The 20,476-nt window shown below is 43.0% G+C and overlaps 1 protein-coding gene across 1 annotated transcript; it reads right to left on the bottom strand.

Moving 5' to 3' along the window:
- Positions 1 to 11,817: 11,817 nt before the first annotated feature.
- LOC127217018 (cytochrome P450 1B1) lies at positions 11,818 to 16,210 on the bottom strand. Its single transcript, XM_051177873.1, has 2 exons — positions 15,168 to 16,210; positions 11,818 to 12,418 (listed from the first exon to the last, which is right to left on the bottom strand). The coding sequence occupies exons 1-2, from the start codon at positions 16,208 to 16,210 to the stop codon at positions 11,830 to 11,832; spliced, it is 1,632 nt and encodes a 543-aa protein (XP_051033830.1). The 3' UTR covers positions 11,818 to 11,829.
- Positions 16,211 to 20,476: the final 4,266 nt, after the last annotated feature.

Here is a 20,476-nt window from a genome sequence, read left to right as displayed (position 1 = left end):
GGACAGCCTGCTGTGACGGGGGAAAGAAGAAGGGTAAGTGGATTCCTTGGGTTGTAGTTATGAATGAGAATGGCCCCCGGGTTTCCCATGAGCCTCTAAATACCTTCTGAGAGTCTGAGTGTGCAGTTTGAAGGCTATAGAAGAGATGGATTAATTCTTTGTACTATGGTTTGGATATTTATCTTCCAGGTTGAATTTTCAAGTCTCCATTGGCAGACTGTAGTTACAAATCTTGTGATCTTGCTTCCCCAGAATCTAGACCTAATGTTCCCAATTATCACTCTAGCTGTGGTACCTAGTGTTTTGTTCTGTGCTTCTCTGCATGCATTGATTTTTTGAATGCTTACCCTGCTCTAGGAACCTGAGGCTTTATAAAGCTCATTATTCCTAGGAGTAAACACTCACTTAAAACTGTTACAGGTAACAGCAAGTTTACACAAGACAGGGTCTGAACATGAGATCCAAAGCAAGTTCTTAAACCCACATTACATGAGCCCCATGCAATTTGGCACCATGTCCCAAAATAACAGACATCTCGATTTCCTCCATTCCAGAAACTTTCCTCATACAAACTTTTCCTTCATCCTTTCCTCTCTCCCTTAGGGTCAGCATGTGTATATGCCTAAATATATCTTAATCATGGATCCCTTCTTGTAGACCCCCACATACAGCCTCTTTTAATTTTTTTTTTCATGTTCCTAAGAAAGCAAGTCATGTAGAATATTACAGTTAATCTTAGGGTTCAAACATTTTTGAAGAGCCTTAAAAAGTCCATACAGAAGCCAGGCCATGGTGATCTTTAATCCTAGCACTCAGGAGGCAGAGGCAGGCAGATGTCTGAGTTAGAGGCCAGCCTGGTCTACAAAGCAAGTTCCAGGATGGCCGAGGCTACACAGAATCTATATGGCCTATACCCAAGACTCTGTTAGCAAGTAGGAGGAATGGTTTTTGTTGAATACCTGCCACACTCCCTAAGTCCAACAGGCCCATACATTGCACACAAATGCATACATATATGAACCCCACCACCACACCTAGACCATTACCACCCCTAAGCACATCCTAGTCACTCACCTTGCAGCTATTTCCTGAGCACTGTAAGGTGCAGTGTGTACTGGGATTCTAGAGTTATGCCACTGGGTTCCTCAGAAACTGTCCACGACCTTCGTGCCTTCCTTTCACCCCAACATTGTATCTCTGTGGTCAACTGCTGAGGGTGTGTCTTCTTCAGGTCAGCTCAATGACACCATGATATCTTCTTGCTGGAGCCTTTCCTAACTATCCTATCCCCACAAGTTATTGATATTTCTTTGTCATTGTTCCCAAAGCTCTTAACACATTCATTAACATTCATCAAACTGGGTTGCAGATGTTTAAATGTGTTTCTTCACATTAGAAAAGGCACCTCTGAGTCAGTGTATATGTTTGCCTCTGTAATGCTCAGTTTCATGACACTTAAGAACAGTGCCTAACAACATTTAAAAACATGAATTAGATGTTGAATAAATGGGCTGGACAATCTGACTATATATAAAATTATTTTGTATTTGATAACTGTAAGCACATAGGAGAATTCTCCAAAGCACAGTTCAGAGTACCCCTTGTGAGTAAAGGATTAAACATATTTAATATGTACCATCAAGTATTTTAGATTACATGCAAGAATTTTAAAGCTATAGCCAACCACAGAAGTTATAAAATTGTGGAGCTCATAGAACACCAGGAACTGTGTCTTCTTGCTTCTGCATTGTGCCTATTGGATGATCTCTTCCCATCGCCCTCTCCCTGCTACTCTCCCTAGCCACTGGTTACTGCTACTCTAGTCTCAAGTTCTACAAGCAACATCAGCTATTTTTTAGATTAGAAAAGAGAACTTTGGATGTACTCACCACAAAGAAATGAAAAGAGTTTGAAGATGATGGATGTGTAGTTGCAGAGGTGACCCCTAGCCAATAAACAATAAGCCAAAACATTACCTCTTATGTCAGAATATGTGTAAAATTATTTGTTGGTTACAAATAAAATGAAGTAAGAATTTAGTCCTAAGAATCAGAGAGAATCAAAAAGAAAAAAAAAAAAACTTTCAAGATTCCAAGCCACAACCTTCATTCAACTTGCTTTAATGCTATTTTCATAACATGTGGGTCTGAATTCTGCCTTCTCATTGCTGGATTCCTCAGCTTATGATACAATGCTGACATTTTCAAAGAGTCTGGAATGTTGCCTTTGTGGAAAAACATGATTGATATGTTTCTGTTGCCTGGTGCCTCCCTTGGGGATCTTGGCTTTTCCGATTTGTCTCTCTCTGTGAGGCATAGTCCAAGGCCAGCCAAGACACAGGCATAAACAGTCATATGGAAGTGTTTTGCCAGCCAAAACGTGCTTTCAAGCATGAAGAGGTTGCTATCCCTGTTAGTCAGTACCTTGAGAAGTTGATCATGTAGACCCAGGGTTGACAAGCTTTTTCTGTAAAAGGCCAGATAGTAAATATTCTAGGTGTTGCAAGCCATGTGGTATCTGTCATAGCTACTGAACCTTGCCATTGTACTATGAAAGCAGCCATGAGCAATAAAAGAACAAATTAATGTATCTGTGTTCCAGCTAGTTTTATTCATGGATGTAAGAATTTGAATTTCACAACATGTTCTTGTGTCATGAAATATTATTTGTCTTGATTTCTTCCAACCATTTAAAAATGTAAAACTACTCATAGCTAACAAGCTGTATAAACACAGGTGGTCGATTGGATTTTGTTCATGTGCCATAGTTTGTTGACCACTGATGTCATTTAAAAATGGCAGTTAGCCAGTGGAGCCATCATATCAGAACAACTCAGAAAAATGTCCAATTTGTAATGGCAGTATTTAAGATTCAAGATTCCAAGCCACAACCTTCATTCAACTTGAAAATTCTATTTAAACATAGCTATGCATCTCCCATGCTTTGTTCTTTGGACTTGACTTTATTTTCTAAATGAGGGTGTTGTCTTATCTATAGGTGAAGGCCGGTTCAGGATGGATCAAGCCTATAGGGGAAGGGGTGGAGAAATCAGGTGGAGGATCCCATGTCGCAGACTGCACAGTGGGCAATGGGTCTGCGGGAAGCCCAAGACTCGGATGACCAGGTCAGGAGTGGCTTCTGCGTGACAGACAGACACAAACACACTCAAGGAGGTTTGCAACTGCTGCGATTTTTACTTCAGAGCATCGGGTTTTTATGCAGAAAGTTCAAAGAACAGATCTTTGGGCACAATTCAAAAAAATTACAGATATTTTACAGAAATTAATGCACATCAGCAATTTCCTTGAAGCATGAGATCAAGTGCATAGCCGGAAACCTTTTTCTATTTTGACCTGCCTGTGGTCAACTTGCCAGACACTTGGTTCACTGAGTTTAGAGAATAATCATTGTTTTTGAACATTAAACTTTCAACAGCATTGCTGAGCTCTCTCCTAAACCTCTATGAACTAACTCTTATACTGTTTCAGGGGCCCTAAGATCCCAATCATAGTGTTTCCAATATACTACAGACCTGGCCCAGAACCTAGGATCTTTATGAAATATGAGCCAAACATATACCTTCCACCTAAGATTGTAGTAACTCCAACAGCAGCTTTGCTGTGGGTGGGCTATTTTCAGGCAGGGTCACATTGCGGGCAAGTTCACATAGCTTCAACTCTATTAATTTCTCAGGCCTTGGGCTGACAACCTGGAGTCTCAGCCAGCGCTGTGGGTTTTGTGATTGAAGGCACAGAGGACATTCATCTGCTGATTGCTGGTCTTCATCTCTTTTAGTTTCTAAAACTGTATCTAAATGTTCTCTAGGCTTCACTGAACTAACAGTGGAGCTACAGGCCAGAACACTCATGATTAAAAGCATTATTGTTAACATAGCACAAATATACCCAGCACCCGTTCCAAACAGCCAGCCAAGCAAGCACCTGCAGGGACCTGGCCACTTCTTCCCAGGAGGTGTAACCACGTGTGGTGTGAACCTCTGGACAGGTAGCCATGAGATTCATCTCAGACATTGCTACACTGTCCCCACTGGGGGTGGTGTGGCAATCCCAAGTAGATAGGAAACCGCACTCAACTGCTCACCATCCTCCCACATGTCTTTAGGTCAAGGCTTCATGCTTAGCCCTGAAAAAAGCCACCTTGGAGACATTACACCTAGGGTGGCAGTTCTCAGCCTGTCGGGGGAAAGACTGGAGGAAGGATCCTGCAGACCCTAGTGGTTCCATCTGTTTCCCCCAACTCTGTTCTAGCAGGGCAGCAGATACACAGATCTACATTCTGAGGAGTGGGATAGAACTAGAGACAGCAAACAAAAAACTAAATTGTGCTAACTTTTTGTTGTCTTGAGATACATGCTGGTATTACCAACAGAGAAACAATAGAGCAAGGTTGGGGATTTGAAAGAGCTTGGAAGAGGGAACAAATGGGTTCACCCTGTTTCTGCAGCAACTGGTTCCTGGAAGCCACATCACAAAACACGCTGAAATATCAACCCCTTCCTTCCACCACTTCGTCTAGTGTCAAGGCCAAGCTAAGAGCAGTTGGATTTGCTGTGGGCACTGAGGAAATAGAGCCTTAAATTAAAATGATGATGTCTGAGAAGATGGTAAGAGAACAAAGGTGACCCTTTAACCTGACTGCATGAGGACAGCAATGAGACATGAGCCAAGAGAACAGAATGGATGGTGGCAGAGTGCAGTGTCCCACATTTCATCACCACAGATTTCCCTGAGGCCTCTCTGAGTTGGATGTAACCTGATTTTTGCTATCCCTAGGAACTGTGTGGGTGAAAAACAAAGCAAATTCCAGGAAAAGAAGCACCTCCTCACACAGGATGCTCACCAGCAGGGGATGTGTGATCCCCTGATACAGTCCCACTCCAGGCCACCCATTCTCTGCAACTCTACTGTGATTTGGTGACTATCTTTTTCTATCATATATAATAAAAGTGTGTTCATATGATGTAATCTCAAGAAGTCCAGAGGAATCACTGAGATTCACAGAATCAATTTGGTGCACACCATGTTAAAGAATTCCACAGATCATTAGAACATATTTTTGCTTTTATTATTTTATTTTATTTTTATTCCTGAGAGAGGGTTTCCTGCAGCCTGAGTTATCCTCAAATTCACTATGACTGGGAGAATGGCCTTGAACTCTCCTGCCTCTACTTCTGAGTGCTAGGGTTACAGGCGTGCCCCAGCAGGATTCACTGTAATTTGTATTTTTAAAGGCATTATGGAAAAGTACATTAGCTCCAAAAGTCTGTTGTCTGGTTCTTCATTTCTTGAAAGAGCCAATGAACTGAAGTCAGGGAATGGTCTGGACCACATGAATGCCATTTGGCAAAAGTTGTAGCCAAAGCAGATTAAGAACTTGCCCACAACATCTGTCATAGGGTGTGCTCAGACTATTTTATTTCAAATTGCCCAGATTTTAACTGACTATGAAATCAACTTATTGGATATAGTCAGACTTTTTGTTAGTGCTATTGGTAATTGATGTGTTGTCTGATAACTCCCTGTCTGAATTTCCTTCATGGGGAGGACTTAGGCAGAAGCAGACATCCTCAATGCTTACCCCTTGGTGTAAGAGAGCCTCCCTGACTATTCATTGTAAACAGTCTCCCAACATACACACACAACACATACATATATACTCACCATGCACACACACTGTCTCTCACACACAAACACACACACTATACACATAATATACACCATGCGCACACACACTCACATACACACATATATACACACACTATACACATACCACACACATGCACATATAAGCATAAACCACACACAGACACATACTCATACACATATATACACAATATATATATACACAGCACACATGTACATACATATACATACAAGCACAAACTACACAGACTCTCTCTCTCTCTCACGCACACACACACACACACCACTGTTTTCATAACAATTAACTGAAATGTTTCCCTCCCTCTACCCATTCATCCCACTAAGAATATTGGCTTCATGAGCTCAGGGACTGGGATTCATTGTTATATTGCAAAGTCTACAACAATTCCTGATACACAATTAACACCCAAAGGCAACAAAATAATTTTTTTCTGATTTGTGGATGGTTCTACTCCAAAGGCTGCTGGTCCATTTCCTATTAAACTTGAAGAAACTGGCATCCCCTCTCCACTTCGTCAGCTCAGGCCTTGTCCATTCTCCACACACCTGGGCTTGCCCTCCCTATCACAGCTTCCATCTTGTTGCTTTAGAGAAATAGTTGCCGTGAGCTCTGACAACCTATCTCAGTCCATGGAAGCTCATTTATACCAACTACCCTTTCAAACTTGTTAAATTTTGAATTGCTTTGTAATAATTTTATTTCTCATGTCAATGTAACTATTTCTATAATCAAGAACTGTATTGGGGAATATTATTTTTAATAATTTATTTACTTTTATTTTATTTGCATTGGTATTTTGCCTGCATGTATGTCTATCAATGTGAGGGTGCCAAATTAAGAGTTAGAGTTGTACAGCTGCCATGTGGGTGCTGGGAATTGAACCCAAATCTTCTAGAAGAATAGTCAGTGCTCTTAACCACTGAGCCATCTCTCCAGTCCATGGAATATTATTTTATCTAGGCAAAGATATGTTACATGTGTTTATGCTGATTTGTTTAATTATGTAAAGATGTGTTGCATTTGTTTCACTTTGACTGCCTATGACACCTGATTGGTCTAGTAAAGAGCTAAATAGCCAATATCTAGGCAAGAGAGTGATAGGCAAGGCTGGCAAGCAGACAAAATAAGTAGGAGGAGAAATCTAGGCTCAAGAGAGAGGAGAAAATGAAGGAGGAGGAGAGGGACATACCTGAGGCCAGAAGCCAGGCAGCCATGAGACAGACAGGAGAAGCAGTGAAAGTAAGATACACAGAAAAAAAGTAAAAAGCCCTGAGGTAAAACGTAGATAAAGAGAAACAGATTAAAATGAGAGCTAAGCTAAGGCTGAGCATTCAGAACTAAAAATAAGTCTCCATGTCTTGACTTGGGAACTGGTTGGTGGTCTAAAAGAAAAAGCCTAGTACAGAACTAAATCCAACATTCTCCACCACTAAACTGTTGAAATCGTGCAGTATATAATCATTTAAAGCTTATTTTATTTTTTAGCCAACATAACTCTCTTGACAAGTGTCAAAGTTGTTGGGTTTATGTGCAGTTATCTCTTTTTATTGCTAAGTCATAGTCTATTATATGATGGTACCACATTCATTTTAGCTAGCCTTCCAAACTACCTTTGGAAAAAACAGTCATTTCCAATTTGGGTGAATATGAATAGAGCCACTGGGAACGTTTAGCTATAGTTTCTGTGCACAGTTATTTCCCTTATATAGGATAAATACCTTGGGATTGGGTCATACCACACCATTTTGCATTCATAGCAGGGCTGTATGAGAATTCCATGAGTTCACATACCCCCTAGTTCTTACTACTACCAGCTTTGTTTGCTTTTTTGAAAACCAAATTTAGCAGCTGTGAGGTCATGGTGCATGCTTCTAATCTCAGCACTCAGGAGGCAGAGATAAGTGGATCTTTGAGTTCAAGGCCAGCATAATCTACAGATTAAGTTCCAGGACAAAGGTTACACAGAGAAAACCTGTCTCAAAAAAGCAAAATAAGTAAATAGATAGATAGACAGACAGATACATTTAGCTACTGGAGTAGATTTGCAATAGTTGTCCCCTGTAACGAGTACGGTTTTTCCGCCTGCTGCCCGGTCTTGTCCTGCTACCACGCCACCAGCCCCAAATAACACACAGAGACTCTGTATTTGATACAATACTGTTGGCCCGGTTACTTGTTACTTATCGGCTAGCTCTGCCTTTAATTATTAACCCATTTCTATGTATCTTCACATGGCCTTCTCTTACCGGAGAGGCGGCTGGCGTCCAGCTCTCTCCAGACTCTCCATCTTGACTCCTCCTTACTACTTCCTATTTCCTCCTTGTCTCCTAGTCCCTCCTATCTTCCTTTCCTATTGGCCAACAGTGCTTTATTATTAACCAGTATGAGAAACATATACAGAATGACATCTCCCATCAGTCCCCTAAAAGGATGGAAACTGCTTGTGAAACTATTGAGGATCACGGCTCTCACAAGCTGGCAAACTCCCTTGTATTTCCAATCATAGGCCAGTTGGGAAGAGATAAGCAATAGTACTATCAAGGCAAGGAAGTCAGCTTTCAAGAATAGTCCAGATGAGGATGCTGCTAAATTATATTTTTATATTTCCACCCCCTGTAAGACTTCCATACTAGAATGTGTTTAATAGCTTATTTTAGCACACTAATCCCACCACAGAGTATGGTGAAAGCTGAATTAACACATGTAGGCACTGCAAGGACAACACTCCTCAGTGACCCAGTGCAAGGACACAAAGGGACAGTAGAAATAAATGACCAATTAGACTTTCTGTAACATAAAAAGAAACTTTATAGGATTATGAAAGTGAATTTTATTATTTAGGTAACAGTGTTTTGTAATAGATAATGAACAATGAAACTTTTTAAATTTTTAGTATATCAAAAGGAAAACATTAGTTAATGCTGTGTGCATAGAATCTGTCTTGGTTATGACTATGCACTGTATCCGCTATACACATACTAACAACATATATGATAAAGTACAAAAACACAAGAAGAGGCTAAATAGGAAATTATCCTTGGGTTATAGTCATCAGGTAACATATACTCATTATCACACAATCATGTCACAGCTGAAAACATACTAATTAACACACATGACAATGTGTTTAATTTGGTCCAATACAGCCTTGGTGTGAAAACATTAAGAGTGTGGTAACATTTCACAGGGAAAGGCTAAGTTCTGGGGCATGAATTCTTTTGATTAATCCACAAGACATACCTGAGGCATCTTTTTGTTTGTTTGTTTGTTTGTTTGTTTTGAAAGAAAAAAAGGAATGTTCTCATGCAGCCCAAGCTTTATTACACAAATGAGGCATTTAATAAAAGTGTACTTTTTCTGTGCTAAGCTGAAGTGGACATTCTGACTTACATGGTGATCAGCAAGTGAAGTCCCTCTGTGACAGAAATGAAATTAGGCTCTGTGATTAAGCCAGTAATCTATCACAATAGCCTCCATATTTGCTAATTATTACTCATTTCTGGTTGACAACCTTCTTCTTTTCACTAGGTTCTAAGTATACCAAGCAAAGTGCATGCATGTGCACACACACATATACACACCACACACACACAGAGAGACACACACACACATACACACACACCACCCCACACACACATACACCACACACACACACACACACACACACACACACACACCACACAAACACACATCGCTTCTTTCCCAGCCACTAAAAGCATCAGATGAAAATAACTACACCATTCACAAAATAAATATCTGGGCTTTGTTAACTTAACGAGGGGTCCAGATAACAACTTTCACTGTTATGAATTTCTCAGAGTAAAGAGGCCACCAGAGCCCATGTCACTATGTCACTGTCCCAGTCCTACTGAGGCACAAGCTTTCAAAGATGTCTAAAAAAAAAAAAAAAAAAAAAAAAAAAAAAACTTTAAAAACTTGATAGAGTTGACTTTTGTAGTTGAAATTAAGACCTTTAAAATACTGACACAACCCATGTTTCACATTCAAGGGGTTCTGGTGTGAAAACTTATATAAAGGTTAACTTTTTACAATTCAATTTCCAACTACAAAATAGTTGTGTGTCTGGGGAGGTAGAGGGAGGCTAGGGCGATTCTTAAGATATCCTTGAAATTTCAGGGCTGCTACTCCAAACATTTTTTTTTCTAAACATTCATGCTTCCAATTTTATAGTTCAATAAATTAATTTGGAGAATGGGAACCATTTAGACATCTTTCTTCTTCGTACTCATTCTTTGGCTTGCGACTTCTGGCCACCTCCACATGCAACCCATCATATACACTCCATCCTTTGTAATTTTGATATGAAAATTCCAAAAAGCCCAATGAAACAGAGCAAACAATAAGCTCAGTGCTGCAGGCTTCTTTTGTTACATCTAATTGCAATGAAAACAGAAATGAGAACACTCCCCTCCACCCCCACCAGCCCTGTGCCTACTTTTGCACTCTTCCAGCCCTTCTTGAAGGGTTTTCGGCTTGTTTACATAATCCAAATGCACATACGTCTTCTTTCCTAGCTACTAAAAAGCAACTGCTCATAGTATGCTGTCCTAACAAGAGAGCTGATCTGAGCTGTCTTCAGAGTCTCACAATGCAGGGGCTAAACATCCTCCCAGGACCAAAGTAATAATAATAATGATGATGATGATGATGATGATGATGATGAAAAGGGGAAAAATCACAGACCTTAATACTGAATTTAAAAAACAATAACAGTAACAATAATGATAAAAACATTTAAAGAGAAACTACCCAGCTGTGGTTAGTTTCCTATCGTATGGTCTAATACAGAGAACACCTAGGAAATTCATGGCCTTTTTTCAGTATCTGTCCTCAAAGGTATCTGTCCTCAAATCTCACCCTTGAAGGGAGGATGATCATATTTCCTCTAGCGTCAACTGAGAGGAAATAATCAAGATGAATTTTAAGTTCATTTAAAATCAAAGCATGCCAAGAGTATGGAGTCTTAACACTATTAGTGGGGTCAATTCTAGAAGGAGCATCAGTATTCTAATAACTACCGACAAGAACATATTCTGCTGATTTAATTTTGAGATTTGTCCCTTGTCTGAACCTTGAATGAGGAAAAAAATCTTTCTGTTACTTGGTTCTCTGATGTCAAAACAAATTGATGTAGTCAAGCTCATTTCCTGGATTTGGGTAAATTTCAACTGATTACACTTTTTGGTTTACAGTATGACATAAAAAATATATGCTTCAAATGTTTTTCTGATCAAATGTTTAATACTCATATGATGTTTATGAATAATTGTGTAACAAATTTATATGCATTGAATAGTATTTGGGGATGTGAAATTTTTTTTTAGTTTATGAGACTTATTACTGAGACCAATTTATTATAATCTCATATTTAAAAGCTTAAGCTGGACTGGCAAATCTTTTTCTCCTCATAACTGGAATAGTTTACTTTAGCAGTCAAATGGCATGTAGCTTTAACTTGTTAAAAAAAAAATGTCATCTAAACAATTTACCTTTAATCTCTGAAACATATTGTAGTTAATAAATTAACTATTAATTTCTTTTTGAGAAACTGACTTTATGGCCCATCCTAAAGTGGGAGGCACATTTACAGGCATAAAGAAAACCTCATCCAGAGGGCTACTACAAAGGAGTTAAAGTTTTTTCCAAAGTAGGTTGTTTCTTGGAGGAGTCTTTACAATTTTTTCTCTCACTGAAATCACTTGTCTTTGAATCTTGAGTTTATCCTAAACCTTTGCTTAGTGTAGTTTCTGAAGGGGTAAATTTCTGCACATATAAGTTCCATCTCAAATCTGCCTACAAAGGCAGAAGTACTGAAATACTTTGTTCACATCTATTAATATGTGTGCATATGTTTAATTGGGGGGGGGGGTTCCCTTAGGAAGTTTTTGCTGACAGGATTCAAATTCCTTGGGCCCTTTTACACTGATTCAAAAATACTTCCAGTAATGGAAGCACATGCAGGTGAGGAGCCCTGAATTGGTAAATGCTCCTCACCTTCAGGCCACTTGATTTCTACTCACTTTAGAGAAGTAATAACAAAACTGGAGCTCAAAAAACAAACAAAAACCCTGTGTTTTCTCCCCCGGCGGACATTCTTCTAACATATCAGCTGCCTCTGGCTTCTCACTGGCCAGCCTCTTCAGTTTGCAGCTTCTGAACAGCACTGTCAAGGAGCTCCATGGACTCTCTGAGAGACACGTGGATTTTAAAGGACTTGGGCTTAATGGTCAGGCCGTAACTGAAACTCATGTTTGAGGGCTCATTTTGGTTAGCCTTGAAATCGCACTGATGAGCGAGGATGGAGAAGAAAAGAAACAGCAGCATCTTAGACAGCTCTTCGCCAATGCACCGCCGTTTGCCCACCGAAAAAATCATCACACTGCTGGCTAGTTCCTTGTTGATGAAGCCGTCTTTGTCCAGGAATCGGGCTGGATCAAAATCCTCTGGGTTAGGCCACTTCGCTGGGTCATGATTCACAGACCACTGGTTAACAAAAACCACCGTGTTCTTGGGAATGTAGTAGCCTAGCACAAAGGTGTTGGCAGTGGTGGCATGAGGAATGGTAACAGGTAAAAAGCTGGAGAACCTCATTGATTCATAAAGAAAAGCCATGATATATGGCAAGTTGGGCTGGTCAGCCATGCAGGGTAGACGGTCCCTCCCCACAACCTGGTCCAGCTCAGCCTGCACCCGAGCCTGCACATTGGGGTATCTGTTTGGATCACAGTATGAAAGGGAGGGATAGGAGAAAGAGAGGAGAGAAGAGAGAGAGAGAGAGAGAGAGAGAGAGAGAGAGAGGAGAGTTAGTCCATCTTTCACCTAACAGCACACTACAGTTCTAATTCTACAAACTATATAGGTCTGTAACTGAATGACAATTTCTGAAAGAAAATCCAAAACAGATTACTAATATCTCTCATTCAATATTACAAGTTAAACAATAACAATTTTATTTTTTTTTTCTGTAATAAGCCTCTTATGGCCCAGGATTTATTTCCCACTGTGAGAAAATAAAGCTCTTAAGTTTTTTAAGTCTAAAAACGCATGATAGTGGCAAAATCTACTAGGCACAGTGCCTAGGCCCACAATACATTTTAGACACCTAGGAAAATATTTGTCTATCTCTTAAGACCTTCAGAGCTAAATAAATGGACTTATAAGTAGAGGTTCTCATAACACATTTCAACATTCACCTTATTACCAACATTGTCATAAAATATTTTTTCAATGTGTTTATAAAGAAGACTACAAAGGCAAGAAGACCCCAGCCCCACAAAAGTTAAAAGTCTGCCCAGAAAGCAGATTATTTTCCTTCCCTCACATCCTTAGGCAATTAATTGTTCTTATTTTATAAAGTATTATAAAAGAAGTAAATTTAAAGAGCAGAGCCCCAGTTTGTCAAATAGGGATACACACTTTACTTCTGCACTGTTGCTGATAGAAACTGGGACAGCTCTTTTGGAAGACAAAATCTTAGTGTACAGTAAACTCTATAAAAGGCAGCAATCCCTTTCTCCTTCATTTTTAACCCCAAGTATTTATCCCAAGAAGCCTATTTTCAGAAAATAGTATAACAGGTATAATGATATATGATCATAACAATACTTAAAATGCAGTCAAAACCAACCAAAGAATGTTAAAGCTTAAAACTGATTTGATGTATGTACAATATCAGGAAGGGATAGTATGTAGCCATCAAAATTACTAAAATCCAGGCCAGAGAGGCCTCCATGGTTAAGGGCAGCAGCTGCTCTTGCAGAGTTTCTGAAAACAGTTCCAGCAGCAATGTGACAGCTGACTGCAGTTTGTAACTCCAGTCCCAAGGGATCTACCCTCTTCTGGCCTCTGCAGACACTAGGCATGCACTGGATACACAGACATACACTAGGGCAAAACCTCCATATACATTAAACAAAGTAAAAAATTTAAAAATCTTTTTTAAAAGAAAAAGAACATACTAAAATCAATGTTAAACTTGAGGAAGTTTAAGCAGTAGGCTCAAAAAGGATGGAGTAGAGGAGAATAATTGCAGCCACTGAAAAGAGGCATTTAAATGGTGGTGTTAAAATCACTTAACAGAACTTCCCAACATTTTCCACGAAGGGCCAAATAGTAAGCATTTTGGACAGCATGAAGTATACCCTCCCTCCAACATGTACTAGTTTACCTTGTAGTGTGAAAGCAGACACTCTGTAGGAGTGGGCTAGCTGCTTCTATAAAATTTACACTCTTAAACAGACATTGTAATTTGCCCACTCTAATTATAATCACAAAAAAGAAAAAGTAATGTCATCTTTATTTAAGTGGCAATGACCCCAAAATTATTATATTTCTTTGGAACACATGGAAAGCTACTTACACAGCTCAATGGTTTTTGTTTTGTTTTGTTTTTTCTCAAAGGATCTTGGTATGTGAAAGACCTGGTGAGCCCACTCCAAGAAGGCCTTCTTCCTGATCTTGGGTTGAATTCTTTCATTCTCTTTCTGCTTCCCCTACTCCCCACATCCCAGTATTTCCAGTATATGTTTACACGATTTGACTTTAATATTGAAAAGTTATTTTCAATATACTAAAAAATGTGAAAGTAGATGTACAACATCTAAAGAAATATGAGTTGTGCGAATCCCAAAAGGAAGTGGACTCTGCCAAATTCGGAGGGGCATGCACATGCAGTATCTCTTAGGTTCTAAGAAAGGGAGAAGAGTTTCCAGATAAATACAGGCTAAATCAGAATTTCACGTAAACAATAGATGATCCAGCGTCAAATTTCAATAAAGGATTCATTTGCTTAGACCACCTGACAGTGGCAGGAGGGCAGCTGCTTAATCCTTGCATGCAGCCTTGCAGTGCAGTGCAGGTCTGTGCCCTAACCCAGAGATTAGGATGGCCCATGGCACCTCCTGGATACCTTAGACTCCTCTAGATGCCTACTCTGGCTTTCTTTGCGACCACCTTATTCTCAGGTTGTCCTCTGAACCCCTGCCTCCGATGGCTTCCTTTGCCTGCTTACAAAGCCCTGCCCTGCCACTGGATGTTAAGACACGAGCCAGGCAGCTTTCGAGGTGCCAGCTGTGCTCCGTGTTTAGTTAACATTTTACAGCACCTTCTTTAAGCTTGGAACTGGCCCAATTCTGCTTCTGTTGAGACACGGAAGGATCAAAACTGATCTGTCCTCATTGGGGGGGGGGGGATCTTGTTTTTTAGGGCGAGAACTCTTCATAAATTTGTTCCCAGTTACAAGAGGAGTGGAGAGGAACAGAGACAATTCCAGAAATGCTGACAACGCCTCGCTGTCCCTGTTGGTCTGGGATTATCAACCAAGAGATCTCAGTTTTAAGGAATGGGGGGTGGGGCAGGGAGAAACCTCAAACCCGGTGCCTGCTAGTGACCTTTTAGCTACATGCCCTTTATCAAAGGAGAAAACGCAAGGACCTCTCCATCCATCCCTCTGGAGGCTTTACCTGGTAAATAGGATGAGCAGCCAGAGCAGCGCGGTGGAGAGGGTATCCTGGCTAGCTCCGAAGATGTCTGTAATAGTAGCCGGCACATTCTCCAAGTCCAGCCCGAAGGAACCCTCGCCATAGCCCCCGGCCTCCTTCTTTTTGGCGGAAAGTATGAAGGCGTCCATCATGTCGCGGGGAGCAGCCCCGGGCACCAGGGTTTCGCGGTGCCTGAAGAACTTGTCCAGGACAAAGTTGGTGAAGCTACGGTTGACCTGCTCGAACTCGCGGAAAGTGGTGCGCACCGAGTTAGGGAAGAGCTGCAGCCAGGGCAGCACGTCCACCAGGCTGCCGGCACCTACCGTGCGCCCGAAGTCTTCGTTATGGCTGAGCAGCTCCAGGAACTCGGCATCGTCGTGGTTGTACCTGCAGCCGAAGCACACGGCGCTCATAACATTGGCTATCGCCACGATGATCGGCTGCATCGGATCCAGAACTGCACCGCTCGAGCAGCGTCGCACCAGCACCGCCACCAACTCTCGCGCCTCGCACAGTGCGTGGCTCTCAAGGAGGCGGCGGCTGCGCGGGTGGCGCGTGGAAAAGGCACGCATAGTGCCGTAGGCCGCACGTCGCTGCGCCTTCCAGCGCTCTGAGTAGTGACCAAACGCCAGGCTATGGCCACCAGACACCACCCTGAAAGAGGCGAAGGGCGGCCGGTCCGCGAAGATGTTTCCCTGCTGCACCAGGGCTTCGTGGATGGCACTCTCGCCATTCAGCACTACCACGGCACAGCTGCCCAGACGGATCTGGAAAATGTCGCCATAGCGCCTCGCAAGACGAGCGAAGTAGAGGTGTGATGCCCGGCCCACAGATGCCGCATTTCCGATCACTGGCCATGGGAAAGGACCCGGGGGCGAAGACCAAGGCTTCCCACAGCACAGTCTCAGCAGCCACTGTCCCAAGTGCACAGCGGCCAGGACAGAGAGGAGTAGCAAAAGTGTTGTCTGCTGGGAAGACAGCGGGCTCAGCTGCTGCGGGCTATCTGTGCTAAGGCTGGTGGCCATGCTGGTGACACAAAGGCAAAACGTAACACTCAGGTGTGCAAAGGAGAAAAAAAGGGGGTGCCTCGTCCCCAGCCCCAGCACAGGACTATAGAGCCCTGTTGTACAGAGAGAAGGCAGTGCATAGCTCAGGTCAAGGATTGCTTTCTGGACAAGATGCTTAAGACGCCCCTGCCATACCCAACCCAACCTCCAGCAGAAACATGACAGTTTCAGAATCCCCATCCCCAGCTGCCTAAATGTTCCCAGAATTCTGACACAACACCGGTGGCAGACACAGAGACAGTTTTTGTTTGTTTGTTTTTTTAAGTACCTAACACCCCAGCCCTGATTTAAGAACTGGTCTGAAGATACCACAGGAAGGTGGCCCTTCACAGAGAGACTGACCTGCGATGAAGCGTGCTTTTTCCAGCGATGCAGAGCTACCGGCTCTGGGAGAAGACTGCCCAGAGCAAGACTTCAACCTCAGAATCCCCAGGGACCTGCAGGCCTGCCCTAGACACCTGATGCCCGCTGCTTTAGCATCCACTCTTGGTACAGGGGTGGGGAGTGAGGGGTTGGGGGGTGTCTCAAGTTTGCTGAGCTCCACTGCACTTGGGGCTCGGCAAAGTCGGGGCTTTCTCACCGAGTTGAAGTTGCGGTTGAGATGGGTAGGGGTTGGGAGTTGATAAAGTGGAGTCAAATCCCAGGCAGCTTTCAAGCTGGCATTGCAGAGGTGTCTGCAATGCAACCCAGAGGCGACACGCGCCATCCCTCTACCCGGGGTTTTAAGGACTGGGTAGAGACTGGGGGAAAAGGGACCTTGAGGGGGTGGGGCGTGAGGGGCGGGACATGCTGCGAAAGTCTGGGACCTGGACTCAGGTTTCGCATCAGTGCTCAGAGTGACCCAGGGTGGCCCAATGGAAAGTCCGCGCCGCTGGCTGGACTTCCTGGAACTGTAGCTGGCAGTTTTGTCGAGAGCCGCCTCGTAAAGTTTTCCTTTGGCGATAACGGCTTGTCATCAGTCATCATCCTCCATTCAAATCCTCACGCTTTCCCCAGAACAGAGTTTGGGACAGAATTTCCCACGCTTCTGTGCTCTTGAGCAGAGATCACCCAAGAGCACTCCCTCCTTCTGCAGATGACTCGAGCTTGGGGTCTTGTTCATGATCCTTAGGCACCAGCAAGAAAAGGAAATTTGTCGTTTTAGGAACGGGGTAGATTGGGTTGCGACGGTTTGTGTAGCATTTATTTTTGTCTTAAGGTTTTGCAAACCATTTAGCCCTACAGCCGTGGGCCTTTGTGTGCTTAGATCTCTTTCCACCTCTACTGACGAGATCAGGAAACCCTGAAGCTGTAGCCCTATGGACCATTCTTAGGCACACAACGCTCAGCAGGCCTGATGGCTTCCCGCGTTGAAGAGATAGTGACACGCCACCTGCTGGACGCTCTGGTCACACCCAAGCTGTGATCCAAGCTTGGGGCAGTCCTGGAGCCGGAGGAGACCTAAGAGGGGGCGGTGAGTGGGAGGAGGAGGCAGCTCTGTAAGCCTGCGAACAATTGGGTTGAAAAGTTTCTGCTGCCGCCTCCCCCTTGCGTGCGGAGCTTTGCCTTGCGTGCGCCGCTTCTGGGAAGTCGGCTCCAGTCATCTCCCTGGGCGCTGCTCGCGGGCCGCCCCTCCCGCGTTTCTCACGCCACCTGACACGCCGAGGCGGCTGCCAAGGGCGGGGTGCCTGCCGCCACCACCCTCGGCGACGCACGCACAGCTGCGCCCTCTGGGCCTGCCCGGAGGATGCTCGATCGCAGTCCGCTTGTCCACCCTCATTCACTCAGCAGCCTGGTTCCCAAACAAGGGGTACTGGCCATGGGGAGCTTCCTTCAAAAGGAATGCCACGGGTTGTCGCAAAGTCCTGGAAGCAGCTGCTCCTGTTAGGACCAGTTAAGGCTCAGAGTAGCACTTTCAAAACACCTGTGAGAACAAGGTTTCTGCCAGGCTCTGAAAGGGCGAGCCAGTGGAAGAGGCAGAGTGCTTCTCGTTAGTCAAGCAGGAATTGTAACTCCAGGCCATTGGTGTGCTCTCTGAACAACCCACTCCCAACACTGTGTTAAATTGTCTCGTTTACAAAAAACAGATTCAGAGGGATTATGGGACTTAAGTCACAAGGTTCTCTAGAGGTGGAGACAGGATTTGAACTCACAAAGTCCACTCTAAAGTATGCAATAAAAGCATACTTAGAGGCTCAAAGTTGTCTTTCTTGCTAAAAATAAATAATATATTATGTAAAATTTATATACGATATATACATAAATATATTTGTATGTACATACACAATATTATATAATATATATATACCGCAAAGAGCTAGCCAGAGGCTCAACAGCCAAAAACCTGACTACCTGAGCTAGATGCCTGACACCCTCAAGGCACAAGGAGAGAAGCAGAAGCAACTTACACAAGTAACCTCCCACCTCCCATCTGTGCCAGAACACACAGGCACACACATAGTACATGTAATATGTTTTTAATCCGCTGAAAGGATTTGATGCTTTTGGTTCATGACCAAGGGTTGTAATACTCACAAAGTATGCTCACCACCCTTGAATTGGTCATATATGAGAAAGGCTGGGGGAGGATGCCTCACAGCGGATGTTGGAATAACTGATGGTGTTATAAAGAAACTTAAAGGTGTCTGGAAAGAAGTCTAATGTCTTTTAATAAAATGCCTGGCCTGCTAAGAAAATGCCTTTTAATGAGTGTTTTCAGTAATGTTTGTTATGCTTTCTAGATGAGATTTTATGTGTACCATGGTAGAGTACTAAGACCAGGGATAAAGTTGGCCTGGTGGGCCAGCGCATTAGTTTAATAACGACTATTAAGTTTCTCAGAGCTGCACTGGTCCAACACGTCTGTCTTAGTTTATTTTTGTCATGTTGTAACAAAATGCTTGAGACTGGTCCATTTGCAGAGGAAAATAGACTTACTTGGGATCACAGTTCAAGAGGCAGGAAAGCCCTCCAAGAGTGTTATACCAACTCCTGAGAAGAGAGAGAAGGGAGGGGATAGCCAGACCAAGGTCCATTAGAGCACCATGTATCCAGGAAAGGCCATACACACATAATACAGCATGTTCTTTGCTCCCAGTATCCAGAAGCTTCTTCCAGGCACCACCACAACATTGAGAAATTAAAGTGGTAACGCATACACTCTTGGGAGACACACAGACCTTAATAAGCTCTTCTGAAGGAGGTTTGTGGCAACCTTTTAGGATTCAGCTTTAGTGGGGCCCTGGGACTCTGCCAACAGCACTAGTCTCCCTCCACACTAATTTAGGACATGGAATCACCAACCATCCGGCGTACATTCTGAACCCATCTCTACCAGAATTAGAGAAGGTGGGAGCTGCCTTCAAACCAAGTCAGCTTTTATCTTAAAGTCTAAAGCAAGGCTGAGGCCTCCTTTTTAACAAATGTTGTATAGCCACAGCAAATGTCCTTGGGCCAGCTCTTGTTCCTCAAAAAGTAGAGGAACCAGTTGGACAGATGTCAGGGAGATAGGCTCCTATCAAAGAAGACAAACCAATGTGGCTGGCCACAGTGTGCTGTCTCCAGACCTCAGGCTTTTCCAGGCTTTTTGGTACAAATGTCACTGAAGGGATAGACTTAGTCCTCAATTAAAACTCCAGTGTAAATAAAAATGGATAGTGTAAGGATTCAGGCATTATGCTGGCCTGCCCCGTCACCTGGCAGAATGTACTCAGGCAGTACTCTGGTCAGCCCAGGGTTCCATGAGTACTAGTCTGCACACAGGTTCAAAGCACCCCTTTAAAAGTCAGACTCCAGCCCACTTATGCTCTCTTTCTGCTCTTTTCGGCTGTTCCCTCTCTCTCTCTGCTCTCCTCTCTTTCTGCTCTTTTTTCCAGCTCTCTTCCCAATCTCTCTTTCCCCTAGGCCAGACAGGACTTTTCCTGTCCCCCTCTTCTCTTCTGTCCTCTCTCTGTCTCTTTACCTCTTTTCTCTTTCCTACCCCCTTTCTAATGAAATTTCTCATTTAAACTCTGTCTGCCTGGTGTGTTTGTCCCTCTGCCTCAGTCACCCTCACCTGCCATGGAATCCACCATGGTCCCCCACCCATGGTCCCCCTCAAGCTTCATCCTAACAGATAGGTAGGTAGGAGGTAGATAGATAGATGATAGATAGATAGATAGATAGATAGATAGATAGATAGACAGATCTGAAGCACTGATATGTATTCCTGATCCATCCCAAAAAGTGTTTTGTTAACCAATCATC

This window comes from Phodopus roborovskii, unplaced genomic scaffold (genome assembly GCF_943737965.1).
Source record: "Phodopus roborovskii unplaced genomic scaffold, PHOROB, whole genome shotgun sequence".
NCBI lineage: Eukaryota > Metazoa > Chordata > Mammalia > Rodentia > Cricetidae > Phodopus > Phodopus roborovskii.
The sequence above is the reverse complement of the archived record's forward strand: the minus strand, read 5'-3'. Positions and strand labels throughout refer to the sequence as shown.